At 42.6% G+C, this 14,054-nt stretch overlaps 1 protein-coding gene across 1 annotated transcript in view; it reads right to left on the bottom strand.

Moving 5' to 3' along the window:
- The window catches only part of LOC138453422 (CD109 antigen-like), an 812,557-nt gene that overhangs the window by 369,685 nt on the left and 428,818 nt on the right, over positions 1–14,054 (bottom strand). The window contains exons 16-17 of the mRNA XM_069606255.1: positions 11,311–11,371; positions 2,653–2,737 (exon numbers count right to left, since the gene is read on the bottom strand). Coding sequence (XP_069462356.1) covers positions 2,653–2,737; positions 11,311–11,371 — 146 coding nt within the window. The remainder of the gene's footprint in view (positions 1–2,652; positions 2,738–11,310; positions 11,372–14,054) is intronic.

Here is a 14,054-nt window from a genome sequence, read left to right as displayed (position 1 = left end):
AATCCTGCTAGAGTTAAAATGGCTGTAGTAAGGATTGGGCGGACACTTGTGACTCAACCCATAAATACGAATCTTGTGTCGAAACGAGGAATGAACATAAGTTAAGGGTTATAACAGTATCTTATAATTCCCAAATCAAAAGTGTGGACATTTTATGAGGTTTAATATATTACCCACTAGAGAAATTTTAACTACTCGAAATAGTGAAACACTTGGTAATGAAATGTCCTGCTTTAACTTTCCTACGCACTTTAAAGGTTTTGTACACAGCCTATATTTTATAGATGTTGAAAATGTATGGCAACATATATTGACTGGTAACTGTACATCTTTGACCATAACCGTTTTGCGTTATCTTGACCAAAAAAAATATATAAAAAAATGTAATGTCATTTGTATTAGACTATTTTAATGACGCCAAGTAATCTGCATTTAATACATTGTTCATTTATATATATTTTTTGGTGTGAAAGTGTAAACGTTTATTATTTTAATAACCAAACAAAGTATACATTGTACACTAGAACAAGCATATAGGTAGATTGCCAACCCACTAGGATATGCGACTACCAAGATGGCCACCAGTAACATCCATCACGCAACTTATGATGGGAAATGACAATTACTTAACGTCACACAGGGGTAAATAGCGTCTTCTTTGTTCAATACGTGGTCAGCCTATCTGCGCGGTGTTGTCAGTGCACATATGAATAGAGGAATTCTCTCTTCTATGTGGAGCTAAAATTACCAAATAATGGATCTGAAAAAATATATGAGGGGAGAATGTTAGTAATAATACAAAACCCTAATTTAGGGAATGTTCATGTATGCCCCCATTTTCATCCATATGGTACCATTCCAACATACAAAAGATTTCAATTTTTTCTTAATTATTAGGTGGTGCCTAATGGAGCATCAGGTGGTTAAACAGTAGCTCAGTCCGTTTACATGATGGTGGATTAGGCATAAGGGCCCAGCGGCATGGTAGACACATTGGTCCCGCAGCAAGCAGGCAAACAGGAGTCAACCATTTCTTCACCCTTTGCTAGCTGCTCAGTCGAGGATGTTGAGCAGAGATCTGATTTGAAGGGTAGCATTGTCACGTGACCCATAGGAACCATTAGAATCAGGAGAGGGCGAGGACACAAAAATAAGGCAGTCTGGGTGAGAGGAAATAGTGCAGTATGGGGGCGAACAGATGCATGTGATCACTGCCCCACTGACAATGTAGACTAAACAAATTACAAAAACTTAGAGGTGCAGTGATCATATAGATCACTTCCCACCCTGCCCCTTTTTTTCTGCTACTTCCCTTTCGGCGGCACACGTGTGTGTGCCGCTGACTGCCCTCTCCCCGTGACATCCGTTCCCTTCCACTAAAGTGGGCCGGAACTTGCACCGCAGGGACTTTTAAAAACAAACTTTGCCATACACTATCCTTGTAATAAAAGGTGGGGGGGGCAACCCCACAAACTGCCCCAATGAGCCCATTACACCGAAGATGGGAAGCAGGGGGGGGGGGGGGGAGCCTTTATTCGGTGCAATGGGATTCATTTCTTTTTTGCTGAACGTGCAGTAAACGCGCATTTGAAACAGGGGAGGCCAAAAAAGAAATCAAGTACGGCAAAGACACAGGGTAATTACTGAAGGTCCATATGAGAGACCTGTACCAGGAACACGAAGGGGCACTGGCTGGCATCTCAGTAGCCATTCTTTAAAAATATTGTGGCCATTGGATACAGAGAGTACTTATAGCCAAACAAGAATTTGGCATGGAGTCTCAGGTCTGCTAAAATCTAGAACATGGCTACTTTTTGCCAGATTCCCTCACACAACATCCTTTTTGCCAACCTCGTATAACCTATACCAGCCGAGGCAGACACCACAAATATATATAGTGACCAGAGAAATACACTTTTTGGGATAACTTCCATCATCTGCTGGCACATTGATCATGCAATACCAGCTTTTGTGCCTTTAAACCTTGCAAAACCATAGTTAAAAGGAAAATGCTTTCTTTTTATGACTTGCTTAGAAGGCAGCAACGGGAAAATGTCAATTTTCCGAGTAGGCGAATGTACCAAAGTGTGCTGAAATATGAATATTTTGAATGGAAAAGTAAAAGAGTGCTAAAAATTAGGCGCAAGGAGCGCATTGGTTAGAGGTCGTTTTGAGAGTTTTGAACAGCTACTTTTGACAGATCGACTGCCATGTGAGAAGTAGTTGGCCATAACTGAAAGTGCGCATGTGTGATTTTACACTTACTATAAAGATAATCTTGCATATCTACACCCATGTTTACAATACATTATTTTTTCAAAGGCAATAAGAGCTTCATAAATTGAAGGAATACAAATGACAGGGCATTTGAATGTTGAATAACCTCTCGTTAATGCAGCTGGCTGAAAGTTTCGAATGGCCGGATTGTGGGGTCAGTTGATTTTCATGGATATCTTGCATTAATGGAACACATTTCAGATTATCTTGATAATGTAGATGTAGCACAATTACCTTTGTCATTCTCAATTTGCAAAGGCTACTGGAGTCAAAATTAAGATGTAAATAAAAATTGGCCTTTGTGGTTTTTATGTAGACCACTCCCGATCAAACTGCATTTATCTGAATGCAGAACTTGAATCAAATGTGTAGTACCTTATGGTCAGCTCCCTCCAAATCCAGGTCTCTGGAACACTTTCTTCTTCTTCAGAGGCATGGTATGGAATTTGATTCCAATTGTCTGAAAATAAAGGCAGAGGGTAACAAAGTGAGGAAGAAGAATTGCAAGGTTACAACTACACATCACACTATAGAAGCATTATTTGTAATTTACAGTTTTATACAGAAAGTGTGATCTGAAGAACTTCAATGGGCAAGGCAAACCTGTAACTAAAAGCTACAAATCAAGTACCCCACTCACTAATACAACTTTCTAGAGTAACACTCACCACAGAAGTGCACCACCAAAATATTTCCACAGAAAAGACGTGATGCCCCAAGAAGGATGATTGGTATCAGGTTGCTGTTGGATTGCTTTTCTGCAATTTTTTATAACCAGGCTTTTGGCAGTTTCCCAAAAAAATCAGGCGGTCCTCAGTCCTGATTTTTTTAGCAATCGAGTTCAATAGTTTGGCTACGATAATGAGAAAGCCCTTCCTCTGAATGTAGGTCTTATATTGCCTTGTTTCTATGAGCAAGTAAGTACTTTAACTCGGAGCCATTCTTGGCTTCTATTGGGTGATTCTTGACTGGAGGAATGTTACTAAGTGCAGACTTCTTAGGGCTGGGGTAATTCACTCCTGTTTAGTCTCAGAAGGAATCTCGCCACTGTTTTTTGAATGTGTTATTTCTTGGTGAAGTAGTCTGGTATTCCTAGGTATTGGCTATTTGTGTAGTCTATTCTCAATAATAGCAGGGAGATGAGAAGGGTTAAGTGTGTGAAGTTAAGGTACGGGAGGATGCCTCTTAAGCATAGTCAAACAAAAACACACCAATATGAGGTCGTCCCACGATTAATAAAAATTTGACCTGTTTAGACAATCTAGAATATCTTCTATAATCTATATAACAGTTCTTGGGGCTCTGTATTTTTGTTGTCTTGTTAGCATAGGTCATAGTAAGAAAATGCTTCTATTGCATCTACCTGTGGTTCTGGAGTGAGACCACTGTCCATGAGCATTCCCATTTACAATTGGAGGTTTCCAGTTGTGTTCCCATTCCTTGGAGCCAGCTGAGCAATGTACGCCTTTGGTTGCCATTTCATGGAGTGATCATGATTTTTGTTTTGGCTGGGTTCAGTTTTATGTTAGTCGTACAGACACTTAGTTCATCGAGGCACTTTGAGAGCAGTCGTCGTGATAGTTAAACATCCTTAAGATAAGCTGCATGTCTGCGCAGTTGTAGCATGCAAGTCCATATGTTTCGATGAGTTTCATAAGTGGGGACATGTAAATATTGGAGAAATTGTGAGACTTAATCCTTGTACCAAGCCACAGGTGGGGCTTCTCGTTTGAGGTTAATCGCGTAGGCAGGTTCTTCCGGTGAGGAATGATTTTAGCTATTATAGTGCAAAATTTTGAATGCCAGATTGTTCCGTCTGTTGAAGAAGAATCGGTCTCTGGTGGTGTCAAAAGCTGCTGTTATGTCTAGTAGTATAAAGGCAGATTGGGTGTTGTCTGCATTCATCTTTTGGTCGTACTGTATTGTTAAGTGACTCCAATCAAGCACTCCCACTAAGTCAGTGCCTTGTCTGGAACTGCTCAAGGGAAGCCCTTATTTATATATTTTTATAGCAAGTTATACCCTGGATGATAAACCCTTGTATAACACCCCTCTCTAGGAATCACCCTGATCTCACTGAGCCAAGAAGGTTTGTTTTGCAATTTAAAAGGTTTGAGAAAGTAAACAAGATATATATATATATATATCAAACTTTTATAATAAATAAATATTTGATAGAACACTTAAATAATCTGACACTAGCACACTTTACCATCAATGAGGAGTTAGTATAGAAAGGATAACATAGCAGAAAATACTTTTATGGTTTCAAGGAAAAGCAATGAGGGAAAAATGCAGCACAGAAATAAACTTGATATGATTTCAACAAAAGATAATATGATCACTTTTTCTTTGACAATTCCCCCCCCCCCTATGCAAGATAAGGAGATGGGAGAGCACACAATTCTCAGGAATACAAAATGCAATACAAATTTCCAGTTCCCCCCAGCGAGCTTAGAGGAAAACCGGTATGATTTTAAAGCAGGCAAGATCCTTTTAAATGTAGTGGCAATGAAGTGAAAAATATGAGGAAAATGCTTTTAATTCCCTCTAGAGGTTCAGGGTGAGAGAGATACTTTAAATCAGTTCAGGTCAGCCCTACCAATGATTCAGGGATGGTTATCAGGTTGAAAACGGGATTCGGTAATGGAAGCAAGACATTTTTACACGTGGTTGAAATGAAGCAAACTGTCAATTTGCGGCATTTTTTTCCGAGTGCGTCGATCGCGATTACGGAGGAACTGTAAGGAATAGCAAGTCGGTTTTAGGCTCGTTGGAAAGCTTAGAATCTTAGCTTTAAACCACGTTCCTAGCACCTACGATTCCAAAGATACGGAGAATTTTATGAAGGTAGTTTTTCAGAAATGAAATAATGATTCAAAATGGCAAAATGACACTTACAGGTTTAAAATCGGAGAAGGGACACACGATTCTATGATGCAGTTCTGACAGGTTGAAATAGTTTGAATTAGATTATTTTAAACTAAAAGAATGGTTTTGCACAGTTCTGGCTGAGTACTCACACTATGAATTTGAAGTAGGCCGTCGGGGTCTGGTCAGCAGGTTTGGACTGGACTCCGGCAGGTGGTTCTGAAGACACAGCTCTCTGCGTCAGCTCTGCTCTGCACTTCACAGCGGTCTGGTCTCCGGTTCTGGTCTCTCTGGATACAGCACTGCTTTCTGGGTCTGCTACCGGTTCTGGCAAAAGTTCTTGGCAAAGAATCCAACAGCTCGCCCGGCTATAGAATAGTTTGGTTGGATTGCTGGATTCTGAAGACCTGCTGAGAAGAGTTCACAGCTTGTGGGTTAGGCCTTTGCTTTAAGTTCTGTAGTCTATCTGGAGTCTAAGTTCTGGATGTTCCTTCTAGATGTTGTGTGGTCCGGCTAAATGCTCCGCAAGAAAATGGAAAATGAATGCCTCTACCTGGGTTTTGGTGCTCCTTTTAGGTCTTTAGAAAAAGGGTGTGCGCGCGTGGGCAAAGCTAAGCCTGCCCCTCTTGTTGGCCAAGCTCTTCTCTCTCTTGATTGGGGAAGGAATGGAGTGTAATCAGGCATCAATTTTATGGCATACAGAAAGAACACTCCCCTTGTCAATTTTCCCACAAATCTATTTTTGATGCAAATATATATTTATGTACCATTTTTCTAATATTATATGTCCAGTTAACATATTTTCTGTAGCACCAAACCATCTGATCCCTGTCTTTGTAAGATGTGTCCACTTACGACAGAATGCTTCCCTTTTCATCAAGAACACAACCTCTAAACTTTTCCAGAATTTACACAAACATGCACATCAGATGATAAAGTGTCAGATTTTTAACATACAGACATTCGGAGTAATACCTTATTTTCCACTACTACCCCCCAGAACATACCAGATTCCTAATACCTCTTGAAATGTGCTCAGAAAAATCACAAGAATAATATTAATTCTAGAATTTTGACAAGTCCGTACTATGAATTATCCATCTTTTTAAAATTATGCTCTGGCCCAGAGGGGTGTGGTTTCCCAAAGCACATGGTGGAATTTCTGGTTTATCCACTTCCTCCAACTCAAGTTGCTCCCAGAGGCACTGCCCCTCCCAGTTTCTCTTAAGAGGAAGCCATTTACGACCCCCCCAATTTAACATTTTGCCTGAGCCAAGGAAGGCTCATTGTTCTGTTTCCCTGCTCCCAGGTGTTCCTCCCCTGATTCAATCAGGGAGGTGTCATCTCCTTTTGGTGGGAACAGCAGAAGGCAGCCAGGCCTGGGAATGCAGTAGCTGAGCAAGTTTCCACTCCTGTCGGGGGTAGTTGCCGGGCAGAATTCAATCTCTTCAAGCCAGGCTTCAGCCAAATGTCACTTTTGTTCCCAGTTTTTCTTCATTCAAATCAAACTTACAATTTGTACACATGCAGCTAGAACGCTGATTTTAAGTTCAAAACTATGACCTTTAAACAGTTGCAACCTATGTGACACTCAAAAGTAGGTCACTCATTTATTTTAAACATTTAAATTTTAGTGGTTTTAAATCCAATTTCAGTGAAGCTGCTGACATCCACAGCTCAGCCAGTTTTGTTATAAACATTGTTTTGGGCTCTTCATCTTTCCAGATTTTGTATGCACACAAGACTACATTCTGCCCAATGTCTGCTGGTGTTCAGTGAGATTTTTGAATATCTTGCAATGTTTAAAATAGACATTTTTAGCTTGCATTTCAGAGAAACAAAGGTGATTTCAAAGCGCTTTTTAAGCTAACCGGCACTGCTGTTTTTCCTTTGGCACCACGTTTCACTCATGGCGCTTCTGGCCCACCGCGCTCGCACTGGTGGGTGGCAGGTTAGGCAACCATTTTGGTATGCGCAAACTGCACGGTTTTCCTGGATTCTGGCGCAAATGTGGGCTTTTCGGCCATCTAGGATTTTGAGCCCACAGTACCAAATGTTGCAGCATAATAACTCGAACATGGGTCAAAACCCCTGACAGTATAGAAAGTAGCATGGCTTTGGTTCCTCTAATGGGTGTAAACTCTACCTCGGACTGGTCCAGCAGTCCATTGGATTCAACATGGTTGAGCATTTCTTTGTACAAGTTTCCAATATTTTCGCAGAATAGGGTAGGTTTCATAATCGGACTCTAGTTGGAGGTGTTGCCTGTTCTTCCCACCTCATTTTTTTAAAAAAGTGGCTTAATATAGGCAGATTTATGTATTTTGGGAACAAATCCAGTCTTCAGTGATAGGTTCATTCATTTTCGGGTATAGACACATCTGGTCAGCCTGGGTCACAGAGATCGGGTCTTGTTAGTTTGTTGAGTATTAGTTTGGAAATTTGATTAGCATGGAACTGTGTTCGCACGAGTTGGGATTCTGATGGTGAAAGGGATCATGCAGTGGTTACTCCAGATGATTAGTACTCGTGGGGTGGTAGTGGTGTGTGTATAGCTGCACACATTTGCATGGAATGTGTGTTTAGCTGGGTAGGACGACAGCTCAGTGGATTCACCATTTGTTTCAGGCAGAGAGGTTCCAGGTGACTGTTAGCATACATATCATTCCCTGGTGGAATGAGACTGACACTGGTCACCTCCATGTGAGTTGGAACCTTTGGTTTTTGACCTCCCTTAGCGGTGTTCAACCCCAATCTCCTCAGCATACCAGGCCTCATTGGAAGAGAGCTCTGAAGTAAGTGACTTGTTGGCCGTACATTTTCCACCCTTGAAAAAGGGTGTACAAGTCAGTGACAGGCCCCTGGAGAGCCATTCCACAGCATGATCATCCCCCACGCTGCGAACACAGACCATGTGGGGAAGGGAGAGCGCGAGGTGGGTGAATGACATCTGACTAAGGCAGCCCTCATAGGGCTTGATGCCCACTTTATGATTGCTTGACAGTCAAGTTTTTTGTTTGAGCAGAGTACTGAATTCCCAGAAAATAAAACTGAAGTTTAGGTTTGCCAATACCTCCATATGTACCGCTCCAGACACCCCGCCTGGCATCATGGAATCTGGTAGTGCCACATGGCACCCAGGGTGGCAGAAAAGGTTTGATGAAATACATGAGAAACTAATGGTCAAAGAACATTCATGTTTTTCTTCCAGCAGCGATGAATTACTTAAAGTCCAATTATTTCATATGCAGATGAGATCTTTGAAATAATGAATAATGCGTGCGTACTTCACACTTTTTTTCAGTATGACAAATAATAGCACAAGATTTCTAGACCTACTACCAAAGATGTTTTTGAACCTGCTGGAAAAAATACCCTAGGGTATGGGTGGCCAGCTCCTCCTTCAACCTTGGTCTCCAGGGACAACAGTAAACACAGCTTCCCCCACCACACAGACTTGTCATCCCCGTCATTGGTGGGGCAGCAGGGCATTCAATATTCAGGGCCAAGCACAAAGGGACCACAATGTTACAATTCAGCATTTGCAAAACTGCCAACACAGCGCAAGCAAAGCCCACCCGCCCCCATTCGTATGGTTCAGATTCTGAATTGGACCACAGTTAAGGAAGGGGGCAGAAGGAGTTGGTGTTTAAATGGGAGAGAATAATATACAAGATGGGTCCCAATTGCAGGCTTTATGCATTTGTAAAAGGTAATCACCAAAATGTCACCCAAGTTGATTATAGGGATTAACAGGAAAAGCTAAGGAATGGGGGAGAAAAACACTTCTGGCCTTGGGCAAATAAAGAGGGGGACATGTCAGACCTGAAATGGCAAGCAAGAATTGGGCACAGAGGTCCAGGAATGGTAGCATTAAAAAGGTAGTCTGCGAGCAGGATTGGGAGCAAGGAGGACAGAGGCAATGTCAGGAGACCGGGGAGAAGGGTTGATGGGACATTGAGGATGGGTTCTTAAAGGAAGGCGAGTCTTGCAAATAACTATTAGAATGTTGATTCACACATTCTAGTTTTTAATACAAACATTGCGAGGTATTTTTAAGCGTAAATATAGCTTCATTAAATTGAGTCTTTTCACAAACAAGTGTGTGGCAAGTGTCATCATTCCTAGAGAAAATGCTTGCACGTGGCTAGCCATGTTTTTCTTTTGCAAACTCATTTACTGAACAGGGAAGTCTTAAGAGGTTATATCGGGTATGGCTGGGTTTATCTCTCTAGTTCTCTGTGCCTGAAGGTAGAATGTTGGCGACTACAGATTGAAGACCAGTTGGTTAATGTTGGGTGAGAGTGAAGTACGATTTTGCGTGTCAGTTGGGGCTGAGCTGCGAGTCATTGGCGTAGCGGGAACTCCTGCTATGCAAGGGGGCCAGTGAACCCCAGGTTAGGAGGGCTCTGGCCCTTCTCTCATCCTTACAAAATCAGGGTGAGGGCTGGGCCGGGACGTCCGCGCAGCTGCTGACGCAGGAAGGTGTTGCTCCTTCTCTGCTGTGCACATCACACATTAAGCAGGGTTCCTGCTTCCTGTATGTACAGCCTGTGGCCTGAGAGAAGAATGAGCGTCAACTGGAACAGGTAAGGAAACCTTTTTTTAAAAAAAATTAGCGAGTGTCTGATGTGATTGTGTATGCTGTGTGTATGTATGTGCATGTATGGGTGGGGAGTGTGCCCGTCATGAAATTGAGAATGCAGAGTGTGAATGTTCTGGTTGCTGGTGTGGAGAATGAAGTGTGATTGAATGCCAGAGGTGGTGTATGGTGAGTGACAGGTGGGTGAAAGAGTGTGACTGTGTATGGATGCTGTTGGTGGGCGCTAGGGTGGAGACTGCAGTCCGAGTGAATGTGAAAAGGTGTACAGTTGAGTGACAGGTGAGTGAATGGGTATGAATGTGACTGAATATTGTTGGTTGGTGGGTGGGTGCACGTGTAGCAAATGCAGTGTGATTATGAGAGAAGGTGAATGGGTAAGCAACATATGAATGTCAGTGAATGTTCTGGGTGGGTGTATGTGTGGAGAATAGACAGTCAGTGAATGCAAGAGAAAATATATGGGTGAGTGAGTGATGGATAAATGGGTATGAATGCGATTATGTGCGAGTCACTGGTGGTCCAATGGAGCACTGGAGCATTGTTAACATTTCCTTAAGTAACAACATGTTTTACTGGCATTTCTGAGCAAAGTCAACTTGATTTGTATTACATGGCAAGAGTGGCATTTTGGTGCTGCCAGCCTAGGTACTTCTTACTGTGGCATGACATTTTTACTGAGCATCTTGCGTGTCTAGGCTGGCCAATTATGTACTTCCGTGGGGGTACTGCATATATTATTGCAGCCAGCATGGAAATGTATGGGCACAGAGCGTGAAAATGTTTTTTTACACTAATATTTTTTGGGGAGAGACATGATAATGATTTGGGAAATGTTCCTGTGCACTGTTTTGATTTGCATCCATCGAATTTTTTCATGAGTTAACCAACACCGATTGCACACTGTCTGGCTTTTTACCCAATTTTTCCACAGAAAGTGTTCTTTACAATGCACCATTTTGAGCAATTATTCAAAAAGCGTTCGCCCCTTGGCACTACACTTGGCAGCTCTTGCATACTTGTGGCAAATATTTACCCCACGCCCCCACCCCAATAAAAAAAAGAATGTAAAGAAATTACCAGCCGATGGACAGGGGCCAGCACCACTCCCTTTTTGATACACTAGTTGAATCTAAGCTCGGATTAGAAACATGCATCGTTCGTGGTCTAGGCTGACCCGGAGTGTGGTGCATCCCGTGCTCAAAGGATCTTGGGGAGGTGGAGTCCCTCAGCTTGGCTTGGGTGGGGGCCCCCAAATTCTGTTTCACGCCATAGTTGTGAGTGCCTGAAGGTTCACCGATGTAACATCTGAAGTGAAGATTAATTGGATTTCTGGAATGTACATTTAAATTAAGCAGCATTCTTTTGCACCTGCCTGACTTCTGAGCTTCTGTGACACTGAAGAGAGTCTGCTACATAACAATGTTGTATGGTGAAAATAATGTAAGTGATAACATTGAATAAAGGTGATAACCTGTCATCCCAATAGTTGCAATATTCACAACAGAATGCTTTAAAAAAAAGTGTAATGCTTAGTAACGGGTGACAAAACATTTACATACCCTCTTCTTGAACTTCATAATCAGTGAGTGTAGCATCCGTCAAAGGGAAGCCTCTGCTTTCCTGCGGGTGAAAAAGAAAAGTTGCACTGCAGGTCGCCGTTTGCTCAACCAAAAGACTTGAAACTGCAATACAGATAAACGCATATCCAAGCAAGCTTTTAGTTTCAGTGGTGGGAGGACTCGCGCAATGTACTTTCAGTACATAGACAGGTTTCTCAACACAAACCAAACTCTGATCCAACTAGAAGGTGCCCCATTCATCGAGGGTCGCTGTGGTGAACAGCCAAGGCACAACTGGAAGTTATGTGGGGCATCAAACAGGATGCAGCATTATATGAAGTACATGAATGTCATGTTAGGTGGTCAAAAAAGAATGGCCCATCATAAATTAGGCTAGTACGAAGTATACGTACAGGAGCAGCCAAGTAATTCATGTTGAATATAGATTTGCATCAACAGCTTCATGGGCAACACAGGGACACTAGAAAAGCAAAGAAATTAGAGATAGCCTCACATTACATTCCTAAAATAGCAGGAACCCTTTGTAAAGATGTGTGTGGCATGACTGGGGGCACTTCTTTACACACAACTGGTCAACCTACACTTTACCAAAAGAGAAATATCCAATGTTTCACCCATCGACCACAGTTCCTGTGACTTAACTGTTTTGCCTCGCCCGGCCACGGAAAAGAGGCTATGCTCAGGCCACCCCACCTTCCATTTACATGCCAGCCTTTGATGCCGCCACCCATACGCAGGTTTGGTGGTCTTATTTTAAGACACATCTAGTGCCTCAGGGGTTTGGCCATGGGTTGCTATTAGCAACAATGCTATGGTGGTGTGCCTAATCGGACATTAATGATACTTGTTAATCAAGGCTCACCCTGTCTGTGTTCTAGATCAACGTTTCACTTCACAACCTTGCATCAGGTTTTTTTCAGATCTCTCGACCACGTTTAGTATGATTGTCCCCAAGGTCAACACATTTTATTATGTAAGCCTTGGAAGTGTTTTCTGGTAGTCTGTGCCTTAATATCGGATTGCAATTTGAAGCTGCAGAGTAGCAGGCTATAGATTGCTCAAGGACTGGAAACTGCACTCATGGGACCAGAACTTTTCCGCACATTCAAAATGGTAGCCACAGATTGCAACGTTCACACCTAGTGTCAGAAGCACAGTAGTCCAAGCAATGACTCTTTTTGGAAGAGGAAATTGAGCGATTGTGGCTCGGCTGGTCCTACTGCATCAATGGGGGAGCACAGCACACCAATCTTCGTGTTGAAGACATTTCTGGCAAGAATAACTATCCCAAGGTTATTGGCAAAAGTGATTCACAAGTATATCATTCGCCTTCAGGATTTGAAACCTAAAGACGAAACAGAACTTTTACAGCATTCAGTAAGGAGTCTATAGAGAAGACTCCTTTACGAGAAGTGATGGCACTGGCAGCTAGCTGCTTTCGAGTTGGACTTTTGTACGAATTTTTGATCGACATTTAGATCACTGAGCATTGCAGCATTGCATGGCGGAATAAAGACACTACCAATGGCACAGGACGTGGGAGTAAATACTCTAGTGTGGGAAACCTGAATAGGAAGACAAACGGGAAATCATTTGAATTCAGAAGGATTACATCCTTTGAAACTATGCAAGCTGAACTCAATAGGCATAGGTGGTTTATGTCACCTAACCCAACTGCAAACCATATTTTGCACACAGCCCCTAATTGAACAACATGGTGAAAAACAGAACTTTACCCTCCCACCCCATCTTCCCTGGTGCATGCACTGCCTCAAGCGGATCACAGCATTTAGGATCGTTAAAATAGAAAATGGCAGACAATGGTAGAGGCCGACAACAACATTCCAGTTTATAGCACATACAGGAAAGTGGCAGGGAGTGTTATGATGGCGAGAGGCAAGTATTGACCACCATCATAACCACACCAGCAGAAACGCACAGATCTGCCTTCATGCAGGATCTTCACGTCTTTAATAAGAGCTGGTCGTTTTGGCACAAGGTTTCATAATAGGACAGTTTGCACACGGAAGCCCTTTTGTGGCCAACTAATTTCTCGATTTAACAACCATGCCAGTCTTAACACGCACACAACTCACCCACCCAGTAAAAGGAAATCCAAACGAATGGTTCAGAGCAAGTTAATGCCATTTGCATTTATTGGTTTGCACAACATTGCATTTCCAAGAACAAGTGCGCAACATTCATAGAATATTCAGGGCAATACTGGGGCCTGATGCCTTAAAGCATTGAGTGATTAACCCGTAGTTGAAAGATAAAGCATGGAGGCCGACCATATGTTATGTTGATTTATACCGCACATCGCTACCACCCAAGGGCAGTCTCCAGGTGCTCACGTGGCTCTGCAAGAGAAGAGGATGGGTGTGTTAGTGTGGATAGGGTGATGGGATAAATTCAGAACTGGCGACTGTGCGTTGCCTTGCGTGTGGGAGTTGGATCAGGAGGCCCCACTTGTAACCGTATGGGTAGGACCCAGTGCCTTGGATGTGTGCTAGTGTGTGTGTTTGTGTTGTGTGGTAGGAGGTTAGGGTGGGTGCGCACTGGTTAGGACCCCCCTCATGGAAAAGACTGAGTCACAGATAATTGTTAGGTGGTTAATTGTATTGGGTTTGTGTGCATTTGTGTGGGGTCAATAATTTTATGGATTATGTGCAAGGGTATGTTACCTCGAAGGTTATTTCCAGAGTCCAAGTTCACCGGTTATT

This window comes from Ambystoma mexicanum, chromosome 4p (genome assembly GCF_040938575.1).
Source record: "Ambystoma mexicanum isolate Mex_15411 chromosome 4p, UKY_AmexF1_1, whole genome shotgun sequence".
In the NCBI taxonomy this organism is placed as follows: domain Eukaryota; kingdom Metazoa; phylum Chordata; class Amphibia; order Caudata; family Ambystomatidae; genus Ambystoma; species Ambystoma mexicanum.
Note: the sequence above shows the minus strand (reverse complement) of the source record. Positions and strands in the feature narration are given on the sequence as shown.